The sequence below is a fragment of the Oncorhynchus gorbuscha genome, linkage group LG07 (assembly GCF_021184085.1).
Source record: "Oncorhynchus gorbuscha isolate QuinsamMale2020 ecotype Even-year linkage group LG07, OgorEven_v1.0, whole genome shotgun sequence".
NCBI lineage: Eukaryota > Metazoa > Chordata > Actinopteri > Salmoniformes > Salmonidae > Oncorhynchus > Oncorhynchus gorbuscha.
The window spans coordinates 38,305,513-38,321,884 of record NC_060179.1 but is presented as its reverse complement, the minus strand read 5'-3'; the positions used below and the strand labels follow the sequence as shown (position 1 = coordinate 38,321,884).

At 42.8% G+C, this 16,372-nt stretch overlaps 1 protein-coding gene across 5 annotated transcripts in view; it reads right to left on the bottom strand.

Moving 5' to 3' along the window:
* Positions 1–15,694, bottom strand: part of LOC124039840 (rho GTPase-activating protein 12-like) — a 108,405-nt gene extending 92,711 nt beyond the window's left edge. For 2 of the 5 annotated variants that reach the window (XM_046356291.1, XM_046356294.1), the window contains exons 1-2: positions 15,467–15,694; positions 11,829–12,687 (exon numbers count right to left, since the gene is read on the bottom strand). In XM_046356291.1, coding sequence (XP_046212247.1) covers positions 11,829–12,578 — 750 coding nt within the window. In that variant the 5' untranslated portion in view covers positions 12,579–12,687; positions 15,467–15,694. Of the gene's footprint in view, positions 1–11,828; positions 12,688–14,333; positions 14,917–15,466 lie in introns of those variants that run through there. The other 3 variants (XM_046356293.1, XM_046356295.1, XM_046356292.1) reach the window with 3 other exon arrangements.
* Positions 15,695–16,372: the final 678 nt, after the last annotated feature.

Here is a 16,372-nt window from a genome sequence, read left to right as displayed (position 1 = left end):
GGTGGTGATTGACTCCGCTGTCCTGGCGTCGTGAGGGAGTTTGTTCCACCATTGGGGAGCCAGAGCAGCGAACAGTTTTGACAGGGCTGAGCGGGAACTGTACTTCCTCAGTGGTAGGGAGGCGAGCAGGCCAGAGGTGGATGAACGCAGTGCCCTTATTTGGGTGTAGGGCCTGATCAGAGCCTGGAGGTACTGAGGTGCCGTTCCCCTCACAGCTCCGTAGGCAAGCACCATGGTCTTGTAGCGGATGCGAGCTTCAACTGGAAGCCAGTGGAGAGAGCGGAGGAGCGGGGTGACGTGAGAGAACTTGGGAAGGTTGAACACTAGACGGGCTGCGGCGTTCTGGATGAGTTGTAGGGGTTTAATGGCACAGGCAGGGAGCCCAGCCAACAGCGAGTTGCAGTAATCCAGACGGGAGATGACAAGTGCCTGGATTAGGACCTGCACCGCTTCCTGTGTGAGGCAGGGTCGTACTCTGCGGATGTTGTAGAGCATGAACCTACAGGAACGGGCCACCGCCTTGATGTTAGTTGAGAACGACAGGGTGTTGTCCAGGATCACGCCAAGGTCCTTAGCGCTCTGGGAGGAGGACACAATGGAGTTGTCAACCGTGATGGCGAGATCATGGAACGGGCAGTCCTTCCCCGGGAGGAAGAGCAGCTCCGTCTTGCCGAAGTTCAGCTTGAGGTGGTGATCCGTCATCCACACTGATATGTCTGCCAGACATGCAGAGATGCGATTCGCCACCTGGTCATCAGAAGGGGGAAAGGAGAAGATTAATTGTGTGTCGTCTGCATAGCAATGATAGGAGAGACCATGTGAGGTTATGACAGAGCCAAGTGACTTGGTGTATAGCGAGAATAGGAGAGGGCCTAGAACAGAGCCCTGGGGGACACCAGTGGTGAGAGCGCGTGGTGAGGAGACAGATTCTCGCCACGCCACCTGGTAGGAGCGACCTGTCAGGTAGGACGCAATCCAAGCGTGGGCCGCGCCGGAGATGCCCAACTCGGAGAGGGTGGAGAGGAGGATCTGATGGTTCACAGTATCGAAGGCAGCCGATAGGTCTAGAAGGATGAGAGCAGAGGAGAGAGAGTTAACTTTAGCGGTGCGGAGCGCCTCCGTGATACAGAGAAGAGCAGTCTCAGTTGAATGACTAGTCTTGAAACCTGACTGATTTGGATCAAGAAGGTCATTCTGAGAGAGATAGCGGGAGAGCTGACCAAGGACGGCACGTAAGCTATAATAGTAGCTACTAAAAACAATTGGATACCATGAAATTGGGGGAGAAAAAGGGGTAAAAAAAATTTTTAAATACACTGCTTGTAATGACTACAGTATGCTGTCTTCTTATACTGTACTTCTTCTTACTTCTTATACTTATATTGTTTTATTTTGTGTAAGTGGGGGAAGTTTTGTCCTCTAAATTGGCCATCCCATTCAAAAGTATGTCAATTTATTTTTAATTGGAAAATAAACATATAAAAAACATGGCACAAGTCATTTTAAAATGTGTAGAATTGCAGGAAAACTGTAAAATCTCTTCCCTATGGCAAAATGAGCAAAATTGCTGAAAGCTTTAAAACTGCAATATTTTCTCTACTGCCCATCTCCCATTGTGCATAAATGTATTTTGTCCCTCCACACCAAACGTGATCACGGCACGCAGGTTAAAATATTAAAACAAACTCAACCAATTATATTAATTTGGTGCATTACCTCCACTGACCTCATTTGTCTTTCAGTCACCCACATGGGTATAACCAATGAGGAGATGGCACGTGGGTACCTGCTTCTATAAACCAATGAGGAGATGGGAGAGGCAGGACTTGCAGCATGATCTGCGTCACAAATACAACTGACTTCTATTTTAGCCCATGGCAACGCAGATGCTCATTGGCGCACACGAGCAGTGTGGATGCAATAATTGAATAATATAGATTTCTACATTTATTTTGCAAAGCTCGCGCACATGACGCGAACGGTGTAGTCAGCCTGTCAGAGTATTGAGCTCAACAAGATAATTATGTTTACACTGCCCTGCTCGAAATGTGATCACTCATCACGTTCATTCAAAAGCATTGCATTGTCTCAAGAACCGATACCTCTTGAGAACCTCTTGAAAATGTCCCTTTGCTATCCTCAATGTGAAAACGGTCAGAGAGAAAGAGAGCGAGCCTCTTCACACTTACACTATTTTTTAAAACTTTAAACTTTGAGTTAAAATTACCATCTGCTACACATATTACTCAAATGTAAACTTGCTGTCTTATCCAGAGGTAGCGCACGACACTCGTCCTTGAAGCAGGGCAGTTTAAAATAAATTGTCTCATTGAGCCAACACTCCTACAGTATAAAATTGTAATAGCAGAGCAATGTTTTTGAAACAGCTGAAATGTACAGACATTTTCCTAATATTTGAGACTTGTTTTATTGAGTGTAACTGAAATTGCAGTAATAGCCTATTATATTCTGAAAATGTGGCACCACAGGTCCCAGAGTAGTGGGGGAATTATTTTCCTGTGCCCCTGAGTTTTTCCTGATCTGCTAGTAGGCTAATCTAACCAACTCTGGATCTTAGTATGACAGAAATAAATCAGCTGTAAAATAAAAAAATAAAAATTATATCAGCCATATAATTTTTATTTAAAAAATATAAAAAACTCCTGAATTTAGGGAGGATGAAAATATTAAAACCCTTTACACAGACAAAGAGAGAACTGCGATTGGACAAAAACTAACAGGGTTGAGATTGCTGTAGACAAGGTTGCATCATGTAGGCCTTTGCATCTGTAATTAAAAAGATACCTTATGAGTATGTCATCACTAGTGTTGATTGATTAATTCCAGTCAATCATTTTGGATTTAAAAAAGTCTATATTAGCCTAGCCACCCGAAGTTTGAATAGAAACAAACTTGTATCACATTTTCTCAGAACACAAACAAATGGGTTTATTTTAGACTATACATGCATAGCTTAGGCTATAAAAACATGCTTTTACACTTCTCCTGGCCCAGATGTAAACAGAGCGCATAGGCTTTTCGAGTCTACCAGCAGCTGTGGTTGTTTTTCAGTAGGCTACAGTCGATCTGACAATCACAGACTAAATTGTGCACCTTAACAAATCATGAGGCATTTTTTGGGGGGCGGGTATGGGCTCCCATAAAAATAAAAAATAAAAACAGCATGTCACAACTCCGCAGTGAATTCACCCAAGTTCCGTCGCAATTTTCTTTTACCACATGTAATGATTTGCATGTCATGGATAAAAATGAAGCCTGTTTTGTTGTAATGATGCAGCTCATTTTTGATAGGCTAACATTACTTAATGAAGACATGTTAGCAACTCTGTGCTTTTGTCTTGAAGCTAAACAGTGTAGCCTACAGAAGAGAAAATAAGTGTCTTCACATGCTTGTAAATCGTTGCATTATTCAAGAGTGTAATATGGTTTGGTTGCATTATTCAATAGTAGGACCGGGACTACATCACGATGCTCGTTAGTATCGTAGCAAGGAAACAAAACAGGAGACGGATTAAATTTCTTTAGGAAAACAGCCCTAATGTTGGAAACAAACATCATTATGTTGTCATATATAGTTACATGTATATATTTTCCAAGCTATAGCACACAATATTTTACATAAAGCAGGTTTTTTTAAAGGACCGAAGTGTTTCAGCTGCATTGTGTTTTCATTTTTTCCCCAAGGGAAAGAAATATTGCGATAATGGTATCGTCCAGGCCCTGTTCTATAGTATAATATGTTTTAAAATAAAACAGTTTGTTAGTAGCTAGGTTGCCATCCAACTGGCAACAGATTTTCATACGAATATTCAAAAAGCGACAAAAACAATATGCACATTTTCCCACTGTGATGTGTTTCCATCAAATGTACTTGTTTCAGATAAGGCTGTGCATGATAACATAGTGCACATACAAATACATTTTGCAGTTAAATTACCATGAACCTAATAAAACATACAAGATGAATGGGTTTCCTTGGCATTTTCAACTCTACCGAGTCGTTTTCTCCGTTTTTTGTCCATTATATATCGATTGTTCCCACTCTGGTATTGGCAAAGGCACTCTAAGTCCACATCATGAGATTTTATGAACAAAAGAGCAAAACTATTTATATTTCAATTATCATGTCACCAGAACAAGACCCTAGATATTTATTGGAAAGCTCATCACCTTGCACTTTCACCCACCCTGTGAAATTCATCAACATTTATATGTCAACAAACTGCATGCTTTCCCGACGAGTCGTAGTGGGAAGACCACACAACGTTTCATCACGTGATTCCTAGTGTACTTCGATATGATGGTCATTATATCAATATTTGCGCATTAAAGCGTTTCCAACGACATTATTCGCATAATTCATTTTACCCACACAAACATCTCTCACCTTGTCTAGTGTATTTTGTGTTGAAGACATTTGGAAAATTTACTGAAAAAAAAATGTGTTTCCATCACGCCTGTCATGACATGTTTAATTCAACATGTACTTTACTCACATAAAAAAGGTTGGATGGAAATCTGGTTAGAATAGTTTGTGCTTACTGTGACTGCTGTGATATTTGCGGTCAAATTGAGCTGCGGAACAAGAATGTTGTATTGCCAGCCACAATGAAAGTTAAGGCCATAATGTGAATTGAAAAATGTAAATGTCTTAAGCCACTCCGCTTCAGAATCTCCTTCATATCTCGTAGTAGAGCGTGAGAACAAGAACATGAAGGTGGCCCACATTGTGTCAAAAAACTGAAATACCAGTCCATACAGATGCCAGGCCAGGGTCTTGCGAAGTAAGGAAATGGTCTTATTTGGCCAATCTTTTAATAAGAGCATAGGGGCTGTGCTTTTAGAAGGGGGGGGGGGGGTGTATCTACGTGGAATTCAGAGGTCACATTGACAATGAACCAAAGTTGTGTATTGGCCAGAGAAATGTAGGCCACTCCATCCTACAGAGAAAGGAATTAAACAGGCAGGGAGAATATGGTAACACAGAGGTTTACCATCATTCACTGTACAGCTCAAATCAATGTAGCTAGGCTAGGGAGACCAGCTGGCACCAGACTACAGGCTTGTCACTGACAAACCCCCCCCACACACACACACACACATTCTCTCTCTTATGGACCGAGAAGGATACAGGCAAGGGGAGGTTAGATGGGATTGGTAGAAAAAGGAGAAGTGGAGAACAGAGAAAAAGAGCCTTCTAATAACTTACTGTCTCGGCTCATACTGAAAGTGCTTTGTTTAGCACATATACACAGATCTTTTTCTGTAACCCTGCAATGACACAGGAAATCGAAGTGTTGGTTGGTTGGCTGCACTGCAGGGCCAATCACATGCATAGCAACTGGCCAGATAGGAAATACTAAAGACCACAAAGTGAAAGAGAGCAGGTTTCACCTGACCAGACAGTGAACAATCTCTGCAGTTCACTGGAAGAGCCAACCTTCGGTAGGCTATTCATACGCTCCGTTGGCGCTACAGTCTGTCAGAAACATTCAACTAAAACCCTTTGAAGCACATGAAAATTACATGGGCGAATGTGTACGATTATGGTCGCCAATTTGACAAGCATAAAGTTAATTCTGGTGAGTGACAGACACACAGAAGATAATTTAGCATGTTTTTGTTCAACAGGATGCATAATCATACCATTCTAATTTTAACCACGGTCCGCCCCGCCATGGTCCAACATCACCGACCATGTTCCACCATAAGTTCCATTCTCCCTCTTTTCCAGCCCAAACACATGACTCTCTCTCACACACACCATTCTCACACTCGTCCTCACACAAACACAGGTCCCGCGGCCAGTGGGGCGACAGATCCTCAGCTGATATGACCTAGTTTCTATTCAAGCCCAGTCCCTCAGCTGCCTCCTGCTCCACAAAGAGCCTTCACAATCCTGAATTGAGGAAAAAAACAATATCCAGTTGTATTTATTATGGATCCTCATTAGCTGATTAAGATCAATTAAGGCAGGTTATACCATTTTAAAAACATTACAATACATTCACAACACACTGTATGCCCTCAGGCCCTACTCCACCAATACCACATATCTACAGTACTAAATCCATGTGTATGTATAGTGCGTATGTGTGTGCTAATGTTTGTGTTGCTTCACAGTCCCATAAGGTGTCTTTTTATATATTTTTTAAAATCTTAATTGTACTGCTTGCATCAGTTACTTGATGTGGAATAGAGTTCCATGTAGTCATGGCTCTATGTAGTACTATGTACCTCCCATAGACTTGGGGACTGTGAAGAGACTAGAGGTCGACCGATTAATCGGAATGGGCGATTAATTGGGGCCGATTTCAAGTTTTCATAACAATCGTAAATCTGAATTTTTGGGGGCCTTTATTTAACTAGGCAAGTCAGTTAAGAAGACATTCTTATTTTCAATGACGGCCTAGGAACGGTGGGTTAACTGCCTTGTTCAGGGGCAGAATGACCGATTTTTACCTTGTCAGCTCAGGGATTCAATCTTGCAACATTACGGTTAACTAGTCCAACGCTCTAACCACCTGCCTCACGAGGAGCATGCCTGTTACGTGAATGCAGTAAGAAGCCAAGGTAAGTTGCTAGCTAGCATTAAACTTATCTTATAAAAATCAATCAATCACAATCACTAGTTATAACTACACATGTTGATGGGGCCACAGTGTCTCCTGACCCCTCCTGTCTCAGCCTCCAGTATTTATGCTGCAGTAGTTTATGTCGGGGCTAGGGTCAGTTTGTTATATCTAGAGTACTCCTGTCTTATCCAGTGTCCTGTGTGAATTTAAGTATACTCTCTCTGCCTCCCGGGTGGCGCAGTGGTCAAGGGCACTGTACTGCAGCGCCAGCTGTGCCACCAGAGACTCTGGGTTCGCGCCCTGGTTCTGTTGTACCCGGCCGCGACCGGGAGGTCTGTGGGGCGACGCACAATTGGCCTAGCGTTGTCCGGGTTAGGGAGGGTTTGGCCGGTAGGGAAATCCTTGTCTCATCACGCACCAGCGACTCCTGTGGCGTGCCGGTCGCAGTGCGCGCTAACCAAGGTTGCCAGGTGCGCGGTGTTTCCTCCGACACGTTGGTGCGGCTGGCTTCCGGGTTGGATGGCGCTGTGTTAAGAAGCAGTGCGGCTTGGTTGGGTTGTGTATCATGACTTTCAACCTTCGTCTCTCCCGAGCCCGTACGGGAGTTGTAGCGATGAGACAAGATAGTAGCTACTAAACAATTGGATACCACGAAATTGGGGAGAAAAGGGGGTAAAATTAAAACAAAAAAGTTTGCTCTCTCTTTCTCGGAGGACCTAGGGCCATGCCTCAGGACTACCTTGCTGTCCCCAGTCCACCTGGCCGTGTTGGAATCCTGACCTGTTCACCGGAAGTGCTACCTGTCCCAGACCTATTATCTGACCATGCTGGTCATTTATGAACATCTTGGCCATGTTCTGTTATAATCTCTTGGCCATGTTCTGTTATAATCTCTTGGCCATGTTCTGTTATAATCTCTTGGCCATGTTCTGTTATAATCTCCACCCGGCATAGCCAGAAGGACTGGCCACCCCTAAAACTTCTTCCTGGGTTTTGGCCTTTCTTGGAAGTTTTTCCTAGCCATCGTGCTTCTACACATGCATTGCTTGCTGTTTGGGGTTTTAGGCTGGGTTTCTGTACAGCACTTTGAGATATCAGCTGATGTACGAAGGGCTATATAAATACATTTGATGATATTACTATTTTATCTAGCATGTCCTGCATTGCATATAATCGATGCGGTGCGCATTCGCGAAAAAGGACTGTTGTTGCTCTAACGTGTACCTAACCATAAACATCAATGCCTTTCTTAAAATCAATACACAGAAGTATATATTTTTAAACCTGCATATTTAGCTAAAAGAAATCCAGGTTAGCAGGCAATATTAACCAGGTGAAATTGTGTTACTTCTCTTGCGTTCGTTGCACGCAGAGTCAGTGTATATGCAACAGTTTGGGCCACCTAATTTGCCATAATTTTACGTAATTATGACTAAACATTGTAGGTTGTGCAATGTAACAGCAATATTTAGACTTATGGATGGCACCCGTTAGATAAAATACGGAATGGTTCCGTATTTCACTGAAAGATTAAACGTTTTATTTTCAAAATTATAGTTTCCAGATTCTACCATATTAATGACCTAAGGCTCATATTTCTGCGTGTTATTATGTTATAATTAAGTCTATGATTTGATATTGATATGAGAGCAGTCTGACTGAGCGGTGGTAGGCAGCAGCAGGCTCGTAAGCATTCATTCAAACAGCACTTTTGTGCATTTTGCCAGCAGCTCTTCGCAATGCTTCAATCATTGCGCTGTTTATGACTTCAAGCCTATCAACTCCCAATATTAGACTGGTGTAACCGATGTGAAATGGCTAGCTAGTTAGCGGAGTGCGCGCTAATAGCGTTTCAAACGTCACTCACTCTGAGACTTGGGAGTAGTTGTTCCCCTTGCTCTGCATGGGTAACGCTGCTTCGAGGGGGCTGTTGTCGATGTGTTCCTGGTTCGAGCCCAGGTAGCTGCGAGGAGACGGATGTAAGCTGTACTGTTACACTGGCAATACTAAAGTGCCTATAAGAACATCCAATAGTCAAAAGGTATATGAAATACAAATCGTATAGAGAGAAATAGTCCTATAATAACTACAACCTAAAACTTCTTACCTGGGAATATTGAAGACTTAAAAGGAACCACCAGCTTTCACATGTTCTCATGTTCTGAGCAAGGAACTGAAACGTTAGCTTTCTTACATGGCACATATTGCACTTTTACTTTCTTCTCCAACACTTTGTTTTTGCATTATTTAAACCAAATTGAACATGTTTCATTATTTATTTGAGGCTAAATTGATTTTATTGATGTATTATATTAATTAAGTTAAAATAAGTATTAATTCAGTATTGTTGTAATTGTCATTATTACAAATAAAAAATGTATATATTTTAAAAAATACACAAAAAATAGAAAGAAAAAAAAGAAAGGAAAAAAAAGGCAGATTAATCCGTATCGGCTTTTTTTGGTCCTCCAATAATCGCTATTGGCGATAACATCGTAGCTGTGTGCCAGTAGTTTAGACAGATAGCTCGGTGCATTCGACGTGTCAATACCTCTCAAAAATACAAGTAGTGATGAAGTCAATCTCTCCTCCACTTTCAACCAGGAGAGATTGACATGCATATTATTAATACTAGCTCTCTGTGTAAATCCAAGGGCCAGCCTTTATTTATTGTGGCACCTGACCACACAACTGAACAGTAATCAAGGTGCGATAAAACTAGGGTCTGTAGGACCTGCCTTGTTGATAGTGTTGTGAAGAAGGCAGAGCATCGCCATTCCTTTCTGTAGAGCATAGAACACCACCTCCATCACAGGAGAGACTCGTCTTGACATTTTATTCACAGGGTCATTATTTTTCACCTCAGACGGGAGGATAGGCCACTCCTGATGATGATGAGTCATAAGGGTGGGAGGAGGAGTGCTAGATGATTAATCTCAAGAGGGGAAGGAAATTAGGGTTTCAGTGCTGTGAGGTCTTTACAGCGTGGTGTAAAATACATAAGTAAAAATACTTTAAAAAGTACTACTTATGTAGTTATTTTGGGTATGTGTACTTTACTTTTATATTTTTGACAACTTTCACTTCACTACATTCCTAAACAAAATAATGTACTTTTTACTCCATACATTTTCCCTGACACCCAAAAGTACTGGTTACATTTTGAATGCTTAGCAGGACAGGAAAATTCCCACACATAAAGAGAATATTCATGGTCATCCCTACTGCCTCTGATCTGGCCGACTCACTAAACATACACTATAAATACACAAAAGTATGTGGACACCCCATCAAATTAGTGGATTCAGCTATTTCAGCCACTGACAAGTGTATAAAAATCGAACAGCAACAACAACTCAGCTGCAAAGTGGTAGGCCACACAAGCTCACAAAACGGGACCGCCAACTTTTATGCGCTATGCGCAACACTCGTCTGTCCTCGGTTGCAACACTCACTACCTCTGGAAGCAATGTCAGCACAATAACTGTTTGTTGGGAGCTTCTTGAAATAAGTTTCCATAGCTGAGCAGCCACGCACAAGCCTAAGATCACCACGTGCAATCCCAACCATCAGCTGAGAGAGATTGACATGCATATTATTAATACTAGCTCTCTGTGTATATACTACTAGCTGTGCGATAGTACAGAACACCACCTCCTTCACAGGAGCGAAGTGGAAACACATTCTCTGGAGTGATGATTCACGCTTCACCATCTGGCAGTCCGACGGACGAAACTGAGTTTGGTTTGTCGAGATAGGTGTGGAAGAACTTGACTGGCCTTCACAGAGCCCTGACCTCAACCCAATCAAAACACTTTTGGGATTAATTGGAATGTCAACTGCGAGCCCAACATCAGTGAACCAACCTCACTAATGCTCTGGTGGCTGAATGGAAGCAAGTCCCTGTAGTAATGTTCCAACATGTAGTGCATTAATATGGAGTTGCTCCCCCTTTTGCTGTTATAACAGCAAAAGGGGGACCAACTCCATATTAATGCACATGATTTGGGAATGAGGGGCGGCAGGGTAGCCTAGTGGTTAGAGCGTTGGACTAGTAACTGGAAGGTTGCAAGTTCAAATCCCCGAGCTGACAAGGTACAAATCTGTCATCCTTCCCCTGAACAGGCAGTTAACCCACTGTTCCTAGGCAGTCATTGAAAATAAGAATTTGTTCTTAACTGACTTTCCTAGTTAAATAAAGGTTAAAAAAATAAATGAGATGTTTGATGAGCAGGTGTCCACATACATTTGGTAATGTAGAATGCTTGGTTTGTAAATTATGTCTGCTGGGGTGTGCCTCTGGCTATCTGGATGAAAAGAAAAAATAACATTGTACCATCTGGTTTGCTTAATATAAGGAATTTGAAATGATTTACACTTAAGTATATTTTAGCAATTATATTCACTTTTGATACTTAAGTATATTTAAAACCAAATACTTTTAGACATACTGAAGTACTATTTTACTGGGTGACTTTCACTTGAGTAATTTTCTTTCACTTTTTTCGCCACTGAGTAACATACATGCTGAGGATGTTGACTCACGTAGTCCTCTGCTCTAAACTTGAAGGCTCAAAGAGCCATTGACAGCGACCTGTTAGTTCAAAGTAAGGTTCAGGCTCCAAAGTCATCCGTGCTCTATTTCACAGTTGAAGTTGGCCCCTCGAAACTGACTTTATCAGCAACCACATCCAAAACGTGCCTGATGGACCAACGTCTCTCCAGTATATCTCCCTGTCCTACAAATCACAATCAATTAGAAGATCCCACATTATACCAGCGGTGCTATGAACAACCTCAACACATACAGAGGAGAAACATCCACCCTCCCAAAAAACAAATCTGTACCAACGCTTGCTGAACAGAACAGAAACCGATTCCCCAGATCCAAGGGTAATGGTGTTTTTAAAATGTATAATAAGCACCTGCAGCAACTGTTGCTGCTCTTGTCAAATCTGGCAAAAAGTATTCAATGCAATGGGGTGGAATAAAGCCACATTCTCCACGGGGGGGGGTGATGAATGAAGGCAGCTCTGCAGGAGACCGTGGAAGACAGATGTTCCATCACTCAACATTTACTCCGACAGGAGGGAGAGAGAGAGATGGGAAGGACACTCACACGCTAGTGTCTTCCTGCTAGCCAGGGATTTTTTTTTTTAAAGGATGAGGATAGAGAAAGGGTTGTAATAATCACTTCCCATTTAAGAACAGCAGCATCATACTGTCTCTTACCTGCATGTGTTCAGTAGAGCTGCTGCTCAGGTCATCTCCAGACTCTGAGTCGTTCTGGAGCTTCTCTGACCCCTCCCCAGGGGAGTCCCCAGGAGAGGAGAGAGTCCGGTCCGAATCATGGCTCTTGTTGTGGTTTATATGGTGGTTGTTGGGGGCCCTGGGAGGCGGAGAGTCCGCCCGCATATGCGGTAACTTGGAGCTATTGCTGTGGTGATGGTTCTTGTTGTTGTGTAGGAGCACCAGATCGGCTACGCCAGGGGGCTTGCTGTGCCGTAGGCTTTCTGGGTTCTGGTTGGCATCCTTGGGCAGAGAAGGTGGTGTGACGTGCCCCCAAGAGGGCGAGGGTGTGGAGGTGGGCGACGGACTCCCAAAACTAGACATCTCCTGAGTTAGCCTGTTGTTGAGGTTCTCGTTGGACGTGCTACAGATATCCAGAACTGTAGGCTTTACCCGGATCGTCCCACCCATCCCATCCGACACGAGGGTCTTTGGTGGGGGCATGAGCGCCCGGCGCACCTCCCTGACGTACTGCGCTGGGACATAGAAGGCTTTCATCCCCTCTTCCTTCCGTACCTGCCACCAGTCCTCATTGGTCTTCCTGACCAGCATATAGCACTCCCCCTGCCTGATGGAGATCATCTTATCTTTGGCCTTGTACTCATAGTCGTACTCCACCTCCACGTACACCTGGCCCGGTGCGAGGATGGGCAGATCAACCCCACCGCTGCCAAGCCCCTCACTGTCAGCCATGATGGTGTTGACCACCCCTGACCGCTGACCCTTCAACCTCTGACCTTTAGGTGGTGTTCAGAATCAGAAGGTTGGGGGGGATCGACATCTCTCACTGGGCTCCCCTAGACTTCAGGAAGAGAGGGAATAGGGAAAGGTTTCAGTTAGGTTTTTAAGCATTTGACTGCATTATTTGTTGGTTATATTTGCCTACCACCAAAAGTTATTTTTGTTTAAGGTTGAGCGTGATGGTACCTTCTTTCAACACAGACCAAGGCATTAATTTCTACCTACATCCCATTCAGACAAACCTGAAACTTGCAAAAAGACAGTACTTTTACAGCCCTCTGTCTGAATGGCAATTACACACAAACAGACACTACTACTCACCACACCAACACCTGCTTTTAAATTCTGCTTCATTACAAGTTTCTTTCAACAGACAATACTAGGGTTGGCAGGTAGCCAGGTGGGTAGGAGTGTTGGACCAGTAACCAAAAGGTTGATGGATCAAATCCCCAAGGTAAAAATCTGTCATTCTGCCCCTGAGCAAGGCAGTTAACCCACTGTTCCCCAGGCGCCAAAATATTGATTAAGGCAGCCCTCTGTACATCTCTGATTCAGAGGGGTTTGTGTTAAATGTGGAAGGCACATTTCAGTTGAATGCATTCCGTGTACAACTGACTAAGTATCCCCCTTTCCCTAGCATGATGTCACAAGCTATTTCCAGACATGTCAGTAAATGAGGATCTTCCAGGAACAATTCCATTTCAAAAACAACTAAGTCCACAGGATCAGAAACAGTATATGACTGGATAGGAAATCCAGTGTTAACACGATTATCCAACCTCACAGGAACACAGGTGAGGACAGCCTGACCCCCACCCACACACACAGCCTGTCAGACTGCCTCCACTGCAATCTGACATCCTGAAACACGGGCAGGAGAAAGCAGGTGCTTTTCCGAAGCATGACTATATGCCTGTATCTATAAGAAGGATGTCCCTCTCATCTACAGATTCATGAACACACAGATTTAGCCACTGCTGAAGAGTGAACAACAGACTTGCATCAATAATAGATATATGGTAGTTATAGTAAATCTGAGAGTGAGTGTGAGTGACAGAGACTAGGCTATACCACAGAATTGTGAGTGATGGCTATGATTTATGAGAGCATCTTGACTGGCAGCATCACCGCTTGGTATCCCTGCCATCCAGGACCTATATACCAGGTGGTGTGAGATGAAGGCCTTAAAAATGGACAAAGACTTCAGCCAACCATGTCACAGACTGTTCTCTCTGCTACCACGTGGCAAGCGATGCCGATGTATCAAGTCTGGTACCAACAGGACCCTGAACAGCTTCTACCCCCAAGCCATGACTGCTAAATGTTTAGTTAAATAGTTAACCAAAGAGCTACCTGGACTATATGAATTGACACATTACATACACTGCTGCTACTGTTTGCTATCTGTCACTTTATTCCTAGTTACAGTATTTGTACACCCCTACCTCAATGACCTCATACCCCTGCACATCGACTCTGTACTAGTACCCCTTGTATATAACCAAGTTATCCATCATTACATGTTTTACTTTTCTATTATTTATCCATTTTCTTTCTCTCTGCACTGTTGGGAAAGGCCCAAAAGTTAGCATTTACTGTTAGTCCACACCTGTTGTTTATGAAGCATGTGATTAATAACATTTGATTTGGTGATTTATTTTGATTGCCCTCTCATACAGCCTACAATAGGGAATTCTTCATGCTTACCTTGATGTTCAGTTCACCCGTATGCTATGCACCAACAAGATCTAAAGTATCTGCTTATTGTGTGCACTCTTCATCCACAGCTAAACACACAATAAATGGATTGCTATGTAGAGCAATATTATAAAGAATAACTAATTACACATACTGGGTGACTTGTCATACGGTCCGGGGATGAAGGATGGATTACTATTATATCATCTGTGCTTTGTTGGCCACACAAGCATTAAAATACCGTGAGATTCTACATGCCTTTGTCCCAGTGTGGTTCTATTCGAAACAGATGTCGCCACGACTGTTAACTAGTAGCTAACCTAACTATTTTCCTAACCTTAAAGTAATCATTCTATCCTGTTAAGTTAATTACCAAACCTAGGGTTTTGTTGCCTTATAGGGGAAATCTGTGTGTAGGGGGGGGGGGGGCGAGGGAGTCCCTCCGCCAAAGGAGTTCCAAGACTTGAATCCATATTCAGTTTCATCAAAAGATCCCAACGAGACAAGAAAGGCTCATTTGCTCACAATGTATATATACTTATTTTTCTACGGTATTATTGACTGTATGTTTGTTTTTACTCCATGTGTAACTCTGTGTTGTTGTATGTGTCGCACTGCTTTGCTTTATCTTGGCCGGGTTGCAATTGTAAATGAGAGCTGGTTCTCAACTTGCCTTTCTGGTTAAATAGAGGTGAAATAAAACATTCCCGAACCACGAAGATTGTAAAATCACAGTATTTATAGGCTACCTGTTAGGAATCATTTTCATAACAATGATCTATGCTAAGAAAGCATCGTGAAGCACAGAAATGAAGCCAATATGCTTATCACGTGAAAACCAAAGGATGGACAACCAAAACAATATTAGCACTCTCCTATGCCACGAGTTCGTTGTCGTCCAAATATCAAATAGAATTCCGCACGTTTATAGAAATAGTTCAATTACACCATAACAGCAGCATAGGTTTAAATGCACTCTCCTCCGTTATGAAATTGGAGGTCGAAGAAACTAAGAAAGTAGCCAGTTGTTTCGCCACAACGTACTTCAACAAAGTAACTTTGGAAGTAGCCAATAGCTAGTATCTGCGGTTTTGCGTTTAAAAATATCGGATAGCCAGACAAATTATATGTAGCCTACACACCTCGTGAATGGTTTCTTCTTTATCTCCAAAGGATAAGCTAGTCAACGGCGGTTGTTATCGGCGGAACATTTCCTCCAGATATTTCAGTGTTCTAAACTGCTAAATATATAGTAGGCTGGCATTCGATATTCGACCATACCATCCATCCCCTGCCTCGTTTCCACCCAGTTGTGGTGCTATCGCTTGTGAGCGCTGCGTTGGTCTATTCTTCTCCCATCCGCCTGTCTGTCTGTCTGCCAAGTATGATGGATGATACGCCTAGTTTGCCCTCTCGTGGTCCATAGTCTCACCGTTCTCAGTTGCAGTGCTGCTGCACCGGTTTCAATTTGGCAGCCACTGGATTTATTTTTTAAGAAATTCAATAAATTGTGCAAAAAAGGTTATTTGTTCCAAATTACAGTTTCATTTGTAACCAATGTGGTTTCTTGGTTTAGCCTATAGGCTACTATATCCCGTTTAAAGTGCTGGGGTTGATATCTATGATACATTTAAGTTGTAATGGCAAATATAATTGTCTGGTGATCTTCAAGACTGAGCTCTATAAAAGAGCTCATATTAATGAATAATTTACCATCTCAGTTTCTTGAGTCACCCACCATCTGTTACTGTCCAAATCTGTGACAGACATTTCATGAATGCCCCCACAAATATCTAATGATTGAATAATAGATTATGGGGGATTTAGGATTTGCAATATTAAAATGCATTTCTTTCTTAGTCCTGGTACAGCTGACCGAGTAAAACAAATACTGAAAACACAAGACCAAAATGTACAATAATTTGAATTTCACTCGTCAGATGCCGTTATTCTAGTATTTAGGGGTTCCGAGTGGCGCAGAGGTCTAAAAGCACTGAATCTCAGTGCTAGAGGCGTCGCTACAAACCCTGGTTCGATGCCGGGCTATA